The sequence below is a fragment of the Hippichthys cyanospilos genome, chromosome 9 (assembly GCF_059441005.1).
Source record: "Hippichthys cyanospilos isolate Australia breed blue-spotted pipefish chromosome 9, RoL_Hcya_1.0, whole genome shotgun sequence".
Lineage (NCBI taxonomy): Eukaryota > Metazoa > Chordata > Actinopteri > Syngnathiformes > Syngnathidae > Hippichthys > Hippichthys cyanospilos.
The window spans coordinates 11,222,287-11,234,926 of NC_142377.1; the positions used below are offsets into that span (position 1 = coordinate 11,222,287).

Genomic DNA, 12,640 nt, shown 5'->3' on the forward strand with positions numbered 1-12,640 from the left:
AACAACCAATGAAAAGAACTAATACTCAATTTCAGCCAATCGTCGTCAATGTTACTCAACAACCACCGGCCCACTACACTGCACATGCGCAGAACAATAGTGAATGGCACGCGTGTGGAGGAAGTGCAGTGACAGATTTCGGCATACTCCTCCAGTCGTTTTTAACTTTATTCGCTCCCTAAAATGTCGTGGCTTTTTGGCTTAAACAAGGGGCAACCGGAGCCTCCCCCCGGTTTGCCGATTCAGCCTCCACCGCCGCCGCCTCCGGCCGGTGGCTCCAGCGGCGGCGGAGATAAACCCAAGGACAAATGGAGCAACTTCGATCCCACCGGGCTGGAGAGGGCTGCACAGGCGGCCAAGGAGCTCGACAAGTCCCGTAAGTGTTCGGAAACGAGGTGATTTTTGCGTCTTTAAGAACTAACTGAACGCCATTATGATCACACCCATATTTCCTTATGGTTTATTCCTATAGTCTAATATTGAGGGCCTGCACCTTGGTGTGACTCTTTTCCCACGTATTTTACTATGATTGTACCTTTGCGAACAGCAGGGATTCAAAGGTCGCCAGTGCACTCAAATCCAATTTTTGTGCCATCAGAAAAGGCAGCTGATGCTCCCGCTTTGTCTCGTTAAAGGCTATTGAACAGACACATATTTGAGTACAGACATCGAGACCCTCAATGAAAAACCTTTGAGACAAGCTTCACACAAGAGAAAGACTCACCCTCTGTTCTGTCCTGTGATTTCACGTCCATGCAGGACATGCCAAAGAAGCTCTGGAACTGGCCCGCATGCAGGAGCAGAGCACCCAGATGGAACATCAGAGTAAAATTAAGGTACTGGATAAATAGTATTTTAACAGTTTTGGTTTAATTTGCCGTTAGGTAGACACGAATTTGATGGCAGCACCAGTTAATGAGGCTAGAATCTTCTTACTAACATTTAATTATTCAATTTTCGTGTGTGACAGGAGTATGAAGCGGCCGTGGAACAGCTGAAAGGCGACCAGATAAAACTCCAGGGTGAAGAGAGGAGGAAAACTCTAAATGAGGAGACCAAGCAGCATCAAGCGGTGAGTTATTTTTGCCACATTGGTCCGCCGTTTTTTTCCTCTCCTTTTAATGAAAGTAATTCTTCCCGTTCTAATCAGAGAGCCCAGTACCAGGATAAGCTGGCCCGGCAGCGCTATGAGGACCAGCTAAGACAACAGGTAGAGCTGTCGTAATATAGATTAATATTCATTTAATGTAAAGAATTTTGCCATCAGTTTGTCTTGTTCCTGCTCAGCAAATGTTGAACGAAGACAACCTTCGCAAGCAAGAGGAATCGGTTCAGAAACAGGAAGCCATGAGGAAAGGTGTGTCATCAATGCTTCTTTAAAACGAATATCCACAGATTTAGCTGGAAGCTGACACGTTTGGATTTCTTTCGACAACAGCAACCATCGAGCACGAGATGGAGCTGAGGCACAAGAACGAGATGCTGCGTATCGAGGCCGAGGCCAAAGCGCGCGCTCGCGTAGAGCGAGAGAACGCGGACATCATCCGTGAGCAAATCCGCCTGAAGGCAGCCGAGCACCGGCAGACAGTCCTGGAGTCCATAAAGTAAGATGCGCTCACTTCGCGTGTCGTTTTAGACGCATGCACAACATTAGGCACACTTTGGCAACTCTGACGACTCGCTTTTACTTTGTCTTACCATAATACTTGCTTCCAATTAGGAGTCATTTGGTGCAGATTTCCTCGTACGAGTTTGTCAAAGTACGAACAAGGACCTAATTGATGTGGCTTTGGAATAAAACATACTGTAGATTAATCAGATTTGATGGCTGTTTACATAGACTTTGCACAGATTTTTGGGGATGATCATGATCAGCGAGTTTAAAGAGAACCGATCACACATCCGATAACAAGGTGTGGCAATATGTTGATTTTAATAACTTATTTATTGCATAGATTTGTATACTGTTTATAGAGTATTGACAAAACTACCCAATATTATAATGCATTTTTGACATGTCACACTTGCAAATAAAAAGTTGAATGCTGCCCTCCAAAATATTCAGAGAACATATCTTTTGCAGAACTGATCAATGACATAATTGATTATTGACGTTATACAGCCAGACATAAATATCTTGCATAAAATGGCAAATATCAACCGATCAGTTCGGCGTTAAGCCTAGTTTTACTTTTAAGGAATGTTTTAGACGTCATTGTTCTCTCATTTTGTAATGTATTTTATGGAGAGGAAAAAGTTGTAAAAATCAGCACCAAAAATTGGTAGATTTCCCCTTTAAGAGGAGGTTTCAAACTAAAATGTCAGACTCCCTGTTTAGTTCTAGGCTCTAACGAGACTTTTTTTTTTAGACATTTTTTTAGGACAGAAATGTCCACCTCATCTTGGTGATTGCTGAAACTGGTGCTAGGGCAATTTTTTTTTCAAGCTTTCAAAAGCTTGTTTTTTCATCAGACAGACACTGATATACACATGTTACTTTTAGGACAGCAGGCGCAGTATTTGGAGAAGGTTTCAGAGCCTTTGTGTCAGATTGGGACAAAGTGACGGCCACGGTGAGTCATCTGCAGTGGAACCTCTAATGTCCCAAGCCCCGATGTTGGATAGTTTGACCAAAATAAAATCACAGAAAACGACTGAAAGGCTGTGTAAAATGTTCTCCTTGCAACAACCAGGTGGCTGGGCTGACCCTTCTAGCTGTCGGGGTGTATTCTGCCCGCAACGCCACCGGTGTGGCGGGTCGGTATATCGAGGCGAGGCTTGGGAAGCCGTCTTTAGTGCGGGAGACGTCTCGCTTCACCGTCGGGGAGGCCATCAAGCATCCGGTCAAGGTAGGTCTTACTGTCCGCGCGCGCGTTTTTAATGTCGACGCCGTTTTGCCAATCTTCTACTGTTTCTTAGACGGCCAAAAGACTGAAGAGCAAACCTCAGGATGCCCTCGAAGGAGTTGTGCTCAATGTAAGAATCAATCAGCCGCAGCAAACTAGCGGCAAATGCATTGTTGTGACAATCCGTTTGACCTATAGCCGACGCTGGAAGAGCGTGTGCGTGATATCGCCATAGCAACAAGAAACACAAGGCAGAACAACGGCCTCTACAGGAACATCCTGATGTACGGACCCCCAGGCACCGGCAAGACGCTGTTCGCCAAGGTAGGTGGTGGACGATGACGTGGACGGGACCTTCGGCCGCAAAGCGTTTGTTTGTTTTGAGCAGAAGCTGGCAATGCATTCTGGGATGGACTACGCAATCATGACCGGCGGTGACGTCGCACCGATGGGCCGCGATGGCGTGACCGCCATGCATAAAGTCTTTGACTGGGCCAACACAAGCAGGCGAGGGTAAGCTACTCGACGCAGGGAAATAGAGTATCAAATCTGTTAAGTTTGTTTTTATCCTCGTCTGTAATTTTCTTACAGCCTGCTGTTGTTCGTTGATGAAGCCGATGCCTTCCTTCGTAAGAGATCTACCGTAAGTTTGGATTTTTCGGGGCGTAAGAGCATATGGTTCATCTTTCTTAAGATTAAAAAAAACAATCTTCATTTTTGATTTCATTCAACATATGTAATTCCAACATGCACGGGTGCATGCACAAGTGCTACATTGGATTTTTAAGAAACGAGTGGCCACTACCAAATTTCTATGCAAACAAATAAATGAATGCAAAAAATGATATATCTGTATATATATTTGCATGTATATGAATAAAATCTGAATAATATAAAATTAGTCATCACTTTTTAAGCACCAAAATAGCAAAATTGCACAAAGCAACATTCAAAGTACGCCTTCATCTATTTTCAGGCTACAGACTTTTGAAATAGTCATGTCAAAACTGAAGATTTTTCTGAAAAACACTCTACAGTAGTACCCAAAGGGCTAAGATATGTCTTATACTATTTTAAATTGTTCAAAATCAAGACATACACTCAAATGAGATAATAATAAAAACAAATTCAAGATTAAAAGTATATTTGAATGAGATATGCTTTAAATGAGATGTGTTTTCAGGAGAAGATCAGTGAAGATCTCCGAGCCACATTGAACGCGTTCTTGTATCGCACTGGGGAGCAAAGCAACAGGTAAAGTTCCTCCTTTCATTGAAAAGTTTCACTTTTGTGCCTCTGTCACATTTCTACTTGTGCTTTTTTTTATTGTGTGATTTCCCCATCCAGATTCATGTTGGTGCTGGCCAGTAACCAACCAGAGCAGTTTGACTGGGCCATTAACGACCGCATAGATGAAATAGTCAATTTTGCTCTGCCTGGGCTGGAGGAGCGAGAAAGGCTGGTGCGCTTGTACTTTGACAAATATGTGCTGGAGCCCGCCACTGGAGGGAGACAGTGAGTACAAAATCTTCCCTGTCCTACAATGACAGCCTTAGGAAAAAGGAAATCCAACAGGTTAGTGGATTGTGACTCAAATTGTGTGACCACGTGCCTTCCTGCAGGAGGATGAAGCTGGCACAGTTTGATTATGGGAAGAAGTGCTCTGAGATAGCTAAGCGGGCAGAAGGCATGTCTGGAAGAGAGATCTCCAAACTTGGGGTGGCTTGGCAGGTGTGTTATTATTATTATAAATAATAATTGGTAGATTGTGTGACGTTCTACGTCTTGTAAAAACAAAAAAGGCACAAAAACATGGCTGAAAGCTAACTGCAGACGCACATATGTAGGAAAATCAAATTGAAAATGTAAGCTAATGTCATGTTTGTGATTTCAAAATGATGTCAATATGTCCACGCAGGCAGCGGCGTATTCCTCCGAGGACGGCGTGCTAACGGAGGCCATGATTGACGCCCGCGTGGACGACGCCGTCAAGCAGCATCAGCAAAAGATGGACTGGCTGCGTAATGAAGAAGAGGCTCAGACCAAGACCCTCACGCCTCCACCAGCAGGGGGCGCCGCTAGTAGCCCCGTTGGTAAAATGGGCTTCAATGTGCCGCTTGGCGAGACACCTCAGGCTCAGGACGTGATCGCCCCGCTCCTCATCCACGAGACGACCCAAAAAGCGGACAGTCTACCTCAAGAGAGGACAACAGAGTTGCAAAGTTGTCCCTCTGCCAAACCGGAATCCGAAGAACCCGGCAAAGCAAGTTTAGGAGAAGTGGACAAGAGCATTTCTCCAAAAGACGGAACTCCAGTTTGAGCCTGATCGTTTCGTCAGTCCGATGTCGCCGCGCATGTCGGAGCGCGCTAGTTTGCGGACGGAAACTAACCTGTGTAGGAATACTTGCCTGTCTGTAACATTATAAAAAGAAAGTGCACAATGGACTCCTGATTAAACTGATCTGTTTTTTATAACCAGTGACAATTTAATGTACATAATCATTGCTATAATAATATAGGTTCATTCTCCCGCTTATTGAATGCTGAGACAGCGAAGGCATCATGCTTGCAACAAGCAGCAATTCCAACAATGTGATGACAGCATGTACAGTACTCGATTTGCTATTATGAATTCTATAGCACTTTCAAATTGAAAACACAATGCACCCCAAATAACTTTGAAATCAAGACAAAACAGACAGATCTCCCAAAATAGCAAAAAGCCACTTGAATTAGAAAAACAATCCTTTAACACAGCTCATTTTTTAGTTATACCCTAAAATTGCTAAATATGAACCTATTCAATGACTATAACATATAATACACTTAAAAATAAACCTATTTAAAAAAATGTGTATTTTTAAGTGTATTATATAATAGGTTACTAATGCTTGGATTTTGGTTTCATTTGAGAAAAAAAATCATTAATTATACAAATGACACTGAATAGAAAGATTTATTGGCATAATGGCACAGAGGTTTTAGATGAGCACAATAACTGACCTCCATGCAAAGTGCTAAATCAATATTCCCAAAAAGTATTTACAGATCCTAAAAGAAAAAACAATGGGGGGATATAATGAGCCACAAATGGTTCCTAGAGATTCTTTCAGTATACTCCTATGTACAAATCAGGCACTCTTGAGCTTACAATGCATTATTTTTAAACAACAAAAAAACGTCTGCTCTGAACGACATCAAATCCAGGTTCGAGTAACAGGTCGACACCACACATCTCCTTAACTAAAAAAAAAAAAAAAAAAAAATCCTCCAGGCTCAATCAAACACATCTTACAGTATCGAGTAGCAAATAAAAATATGACGCGAGTTCAAACGAATAATAACCCGGAGGGGAGGAATTTAAATCATCTTTTGAGTCAAATGGTGGGACTGGGCGTCATGGCGCTCCCTGAGGAGGCGTGGCTGACCTTGGCCCGACCTTGATGAGGAAGAAAAGGCAAGAGGAGCAGCGGCGAGCGGGAGCTCCACGTCGATCGCCGGCCCTGCGCACGCTTTTCAATGAGCGTCGCTATTGACGTCCGGGGTCCCGCGTGTGCTTATTGTCAGTAGAAGCAGACGGTGTGAAGGAAAGCCCGACTGCTCTTGTCCTCAAACTCTTGCAGGAGTTCGTCAATTTCGTTCTCCATGTCGTCCGTGTGCTGGATCTGCGCAAGAAAAGAAAACCATTGAAGCGTTACTCATTTGTCTCCTCTGTGTCCGTTTAGTCTCACCAAGGCAGGGTATCTCGAATGAGACAAAGGATAAACGACAAAAAGAAATGTCCACTACAGTGGATACAAAATAAGCTAAAATAGACATTCTTGAACGTTCCCCTCCAATTACCACCTGAAAACAATACTTCAATCATTATAATAGGACAGTTTGAACATTTAAAGTGAGTTTGACCCATGGGCGGGTGCTGGTTGGACACCCCCGCCCAAATACCACGACCATAACAAATGACTTACAGATGATAATAAAAAACATAAGCATTGAGGTTTGCATGTGGTGACGAGACTCCCTGCCGCTGCCACTTACAAATGGGGATGCAACTAACAATTAAAGATCACTAACCCGCAGTAATCAAAATCCACAAGGATAAACCTTTACTTTTTGCTTTCGGTCCCTTTTTTTTGGATTAAAAAAAAAAAAAATCAATCTGGTCTGACTTTGAAGACAGGAAAATATTATCAATAGCATCTAAATAAATCTGGAATAGGTGCAGTCATAGATGAAAATCCATGTAGCCGAGTTTGATTTTGCTTTTTTTTTTTTAATAAATAAAACTGCTTTTTTTGGGCTGGCCCGTCATAAAAAGAACAATTTAAGGAAAATAGTGACATAAACCTGCCATGGAAAAAGTTACGGTCACAGTGAAGCCGCAATAATCGAGCGGCGACGTCGCGAGGGAACACTATTTTAATAACTGATTCATGTGTCATTAGAGAGCCTTGACAGTGGCATGGTAGTCCTTTACAATAAAGTCCGGCCTTCCTGCATGTTCTTTTTGTGGGTTCCGAAGAACATCATTCGAGAGCCTTAACTGTTTTTAGGTGAAAACATGCACCTTTTGTTTATGCCCTTCCTGTGATGCAAAACGGCCATAGAAATTGGATAGACGGAAATGAATATGGAGGGATGTTGCTCGGTGCGGTTACTCGGTGTGTACCTATGAACTTGATTCCGATGTGTTCTTGGAAGTACCAACGTGAAAACCAGGCTGTAAAAAAAGAAATAAAAACCAAGCCGGAAAGCACTAAGCTGCTTTAGCAAGTGTTCAGTTGCTGCGGCGGGACCTTTGAGTATGCCTCGCCATACTTACTAGAAATTGAGTTGAAAAAAAAATGCTTACAGTATGTCCTGTGATGTCATTTTTAGCCAGCGAGTCGTAACATGGCCACTCCAGAGGTGGATAAATACAGGCGGATTTTTCTGCTTAATTCATATTCCACAGACACGATATTAGCTCATTCAATCCCATAAACATATTTTCAATTATATTCGTACTAAATGTCCTTAAGTAATTGATTACTTCAGTATTTAATTTATTCACGGCCGGCCATTTCAGAAACTCCTCTGACCTAACAGTTTAAACTAATTGGGAAATGTATGTAAAAAAGTACATAAGGCCTCCTAAAACAAGCAAAAGTATTTCTGTGACTGAATGAGTTCATCTGAATGTTGCGTTTATACACAAGTTAAAAGTAAAGAAAATTTGACTTTGAAGTTCTACTTTGATTGTAATCAAACCAGAGGCCTAACAGCCATACTTGCTGGACTCTTCATTAGGTACAGTGAGACCCAATACAAGCTCCTGATCAAAACCTCTTTGCTTTTACAAATGATGCTCATTTGTACTCGATCTTGACAAAGGTTTATTACACAACCATACGTTTTTTTCCCTTAACTAGAAGGATCAATCTATACTGCAATGCTCATTTTATGTTCATGAAAATGCCAGAGGTAAACAATCCCAACAGCAACAACTTGTGAAACAATTTTGCTCGTTTTGAGCAAAAGTGAGCATTATTAGCTTCTAAAGAGGATTCCTACAGTTGACGGTGTGTGATGCAAGGGAGGAATGGGCTTGGTGTAATAAAGTGCTCCAGTGCAGAAGTGGTCAGTACAAGTCATTCCAAACCAATCAGTTCTTCTGAGTGACGCCTCCACCTAGCAGACACTCACACATTGACACAGCTCGCAGATGAGGAAGGCGCCCAGCGTGGCTTCCTCGTGGTTGTCCTGAATGTCAACATTGATGACGTGCACGGGCTGCATGGTCTCCTGCTCCCGTGAGTTGAGATCTGGCAAAGGAACACCACAGCCTCGAAAAAATATCTTACAAATATAAAAGGGCAAACGGCACGCCTTGCTTACCCTCCAGCACTTGGTCGTAGACGCGCTCCTCGCAGGTGATGACCAAGTCAAACTTTTCCCTGCAGCTCTGGAAGCGCTCCGGCTTGGATTTGATTCGCTTGTTGCGGTCCAGCATGTGGAGAATTCCGTTCTGTGTGTATCTGAGTAGGGGACTAGGTCAAGGAACATAGCAAACCCATAATCCGCCCCCACCCCCTTCTGTTTTTTCAACAATTGACGTTGAGGCCGTTTGATGCAAGCAGCAGCACCCTCTAGTGGTAAACGGGCGGTAGACGTTGTGGGATGCAGCACTACTGTGACGTCATCTACTTTAAACTGCACTCATTGACCTTTCACGTGCATCCGTTCGGTATTTCAGAAATTTTCACGCAACCTGCCGGAACTAAACAGCAAAAGTGACTACTTATTTATTGCACTAATGGATCAATACATTTACAGTACATTAATTTGTAACCGAGTAATCAATTTGAGTGAGCACAAGATGCCCAGAAGCCTCCAACCAGTTAAGAGTACGGTACCTTCCTACTGACAGGCTTCAAAGAGGATGTTCTCATAGGAAAAATGGCCGTTGCGCTTAAGCGTCATCAGCAGGTTCCAACAGATACAGGTAGACTGGAAAAGTAACAGAAAGACAAATAAATGGAATAAAAATCACGTGAAATTTGCTGTTCAGCTCCTCGAACAGCAAATTATGAAAAAAGAAAACAAACCCTTTGTATAATATAAAGTTTACTATCTTCTTCACGCCCATCCGGATATTTCACTTGAGAGCCCGTTTTTTTTTTTTTTACAAATGACAATTGTTTCTATCTCATAGTGCAAGCATGTCCCTAAAGTTATCAATGTGCGTGTGTGTGGAAGGGGATTATCACAAGGAACACTCCTTTACAGACACCTTTTCAATTTTAGAGAACAGCCATGGGGAAAAAAAAAGGCATCTAGTGTAAAACCATAGACAAACCAACTCTGCCATTTAAGATATTTGAGTTCTGCCTTCCCAAAAGCACAAAAAGATGCTTAAAAAAATTGCTGCTTTTCTTAAAAAAAAAAAAAAAAGATGGCTGGCAGAATAAACCTTAAGTGTCATCTATAAACATGATCCTAATGAGTTTAGCGTGGTCATGCATTTGGGAGTTAATGTCGGATCTTCAATTAGAGCACACAGCAAAAAACCTCGAGCCCGTATTGTTTTGACTTGACAGGATTGCCATCATTAAAACATTTCACTCAGCTTAAAAGAAATGTGTGTTCATTTTTTAACAATATGAAAGGCAAGTTTTATGATCTCAATTTCAAACATTTAACATGAACACACTGCACAACAACAGGCAGTTCATGATTTATATATTAATAAACAATTTAGTGGCAATTTCATTGCTATGGACCAGTAAATTCTGACCACGGGATGAGGTTTAAAAACAGCAACTGTATCAAGTCAACACAATACACACTCAAGGTTTTTATATTTGACCATAACGGAATAAATGTAACTCCTTTCTCTCAGCTTTTCTTTTTTACCAAACTGCCATTTACTCCATCAATGTATTGTCACAAAACTAAACATATTTTGGCATGCCATTTACCCATCACTGCAGCTGCGTTCCTGATGTTCGTAAAGTGTAATGAGTTACATGAAATACTTATCCCGTGATGTGTTTGTGTATCTATATTTGTGTCGAAGTGAGATGGGGATACAGTTCCTTGTCCTTGCGGACCAAGTCGTTGTACATCTGTTCATATGTTGTTTTGAAGTCGTACACATTAGGCTTGTCTGGAGCGGGACCAGGCAGCTTCACGTGAGAACCAGTCCCAAATGAGCGCACTTCAAATCCGCGTTTACTGCAGAGAACAGAAATAAGAGGGTTGGGGGGGAGGGGGAAATCATAAGTTAGGTTACAAGGGGAAAACGTATACTATTTAAAAATGAGCAGACAAGAAAACTAGTCACCCCCCTCTTTTTTTCCAATCAACTTATATGTATCCAGATAAACAAAAACAACTTTTACCCTAAAAACTCTTTGAGCATGTATTTGATGCCCTTGCTAGCCATCTTAAGGTCCATGCAATAAATACCTTAAACAGTTCATTGAAATACACCACCCCCAAATCATTAACAGTGTTCTTTGAAAAACATGAATAAATGGAAAACATTTTGGGAAAAAAAAAAAGAAACAGCACCAAGATAGTGTCACTAGTATATGAATGGACCTTAAAATGCTATCAAATTAATGCTCCTAAAAGCTGCCATTTGGGCATTTATTATGTCATGCACGACAAGTGAAAAATTAACTAGTTAATTTTAGTTTCCCAAATTTTCCTATTAGAGGGGGAAAAAAAACAACTAAATACGTGGACCTTAATAATTTTAAAAAAAGTAACTAAATTCAACACGCGTGGCAAAAGGGGGGCAGCACTGAGCTGTTACGTCATCAAATTCGCGTAACTGCAGTTACTCTCTTCCGGAATTCCTCCACCTAGGGGGCGCTCTGTCAGCTTCAATCGATACCAAAACAATTAAAAAAAAAATCCCAAATTCTCCGGGTATTTAAAAAGCCCGGAATTTGTTGGGACTAAACCCCTTGTGAGTCTTCAACTGAAGAGAATCTCAAACTCAACTAGGAAACGAGTTTTAAAAGGAGATCTCGACATCCGGCGTGACTCTGCACTCTGAGTCCATTGTTGGGACTGCGGAGGCCCGGCGAGTGTGGCGTCGTGTCAGCTGATAACCGCTTCACAAACACGACGCGATAATGCGCATTTCGTTCAAGTCGTCTTCGCGGCGGCGTCTTCTTCTTCCCCGGCTGGCCAATCTTTACCTGAGGATATTGTGCGCTTCCATACTGCGGTTCTGGTTGCTCGAGCACACAACCGCTACTCTCAGCGGGTGGCTCGGCATCGCGACTCCCCGGCAGAAGCGAACCTATTAAAACAATCAAAAACACTCAATATCGTTTGTTTGTGCCTCTTTGGGAAACAAAAAAACAAAACACCCCCCTTTAAAAAAAAAAAAAAAACAGAATAGTGCGCCGCGAGTACTACGCGAGAGGCTTCTCCTTTTGAAAGCAGGAAGTTAAAATGGCGGAAACCCCGTGGTTGGAAAATTATTTATGTCCGTGACGTCACGAGAGGCGGTGTCATGGGGCGGAACGTTTTTTTGTGTCGTCAGTTTGTGACAGCACGTGGTCTTTCGTTCCTTCTGATATTTGGCAGTTAATAAAATGGTACCAATCATAATAAACCTTTCTGATAGAACTGATCGTTTTTTTCAAAACAATTTCGGACATCGTCATTTTAAATAAACGAGATGATCGTTCATATATTTTAACACTACTTCCAAAAGGTTTTGGAAAATATTAAATAAGCAAATAAACAAGAGTCCGATTGTCCCGATTCAACCTTTGCGGATAAACATGACCTAGAGCAGCGGTTCTCAAATGGGGGTATGACTACCCCTTGGGACCCCAGGCTGGTTGTAATTAAAGGAACTTTGGGGGAACTTGAGATTTTAAATAATACAAAGATGCAAAAACTATTTTAAAATAATTATGGAATTAATTGTTTCGGGATAATATAATTTCATAAAAGACATTTTATGTTCAGTAGGTTTTAGTTTAGTGTAGAGTAGGAATTATTTAATGCGCACCCAATGAAGTTTGAAAGTGTCTAAAGTTTAATGAATTGGAAACTGATGACACATTTTCAGTCCTTTTTTTATACAAACGATGCTTTACACAAAAGTGCCCTACAAAATACTGGTGACAGGGATAGAAAACGAGTAGATTTTTGATTATTTTGATTTCTGATTGATAAACATGCTTATATTTGTTAATATGATGAACAAGTTATCCAGAAAACTATGGAAGACTGTTACAGCAGGTTTCACGTAATTTGATCATTGAAATGAATCATATTTGGAA

General features: G+C 41.7%; 2 protein-coding genes across 2 annotated transcripts; one reads left to right on the forward strand and one right to left on the reverse strand.

The window, feature by feature from the left end:
* The first annotated feature begins 115 nt into the window (after positions 1 to 115).
* Positions 116 to 5,321, forward strand: atad3 (ATPase family AAA domain containing 3). Its single transcript, XM_088423461.1, has 16 exons — positions 116 to 376; positions 760 to 836; positions 971 to 1,072; positions 1,151 to 1,210; positions 1,288 to 1,357; positions 1,439 to 1,604; positions 2,504 to 2,573; positions 2,694 to 2,849; positions 2,920 to 2,976; positions 3,045 to 3,170; positions 3,235 to 3,359; positions 3,438 to 3,489; positions 4,030 to 4,100; positions 4,194 to 4,361; positions 4,469 to 4,577; positions 4,765 to 5,321. Exons 1-16 carry the CDS (start codon positions 184 to 186, stop codon positions 5,164 to 5,166), a joined length of 2,004 nt encoding a protein of 667 aa, XP_088279587.1. The 5' UTR covers positions 116 to 183; the 3' UTR covers positions 5,167 to 5,321.
* A 462-nt stretch (positions 5,322 to 5,783) lies between these two features.
* On the reverse strand, positions 5,784 to 11,799 carry ssu72 (SSU72 homolog, RNA polymerase II CTD phosphatase). Its single transcript, XM_088423462.1, has 5 exons — positions 11,540 to 11,799; positions 10,419 to 10,562; positions 8,724 to 8,863; positions 8,532 to 8,650; positions 5,784 to 6,511 (listed from the first exon to the last, which is right to left on the reverse strand). Exons 1-5 carry the CDS (start codon positions 11,617 to 11,619, stop codon positions 6,410 to 6,412), a joined length of 585 nt encoding a protein of 194 aa, XP_088279588.1. The 5' UTR covers positions 11,620 to 11,799; the 3' UTR covers positions 5,784 to 6,409.
* Positions 11,800 to 12,640: the final 841 nt, after the last annotated feature.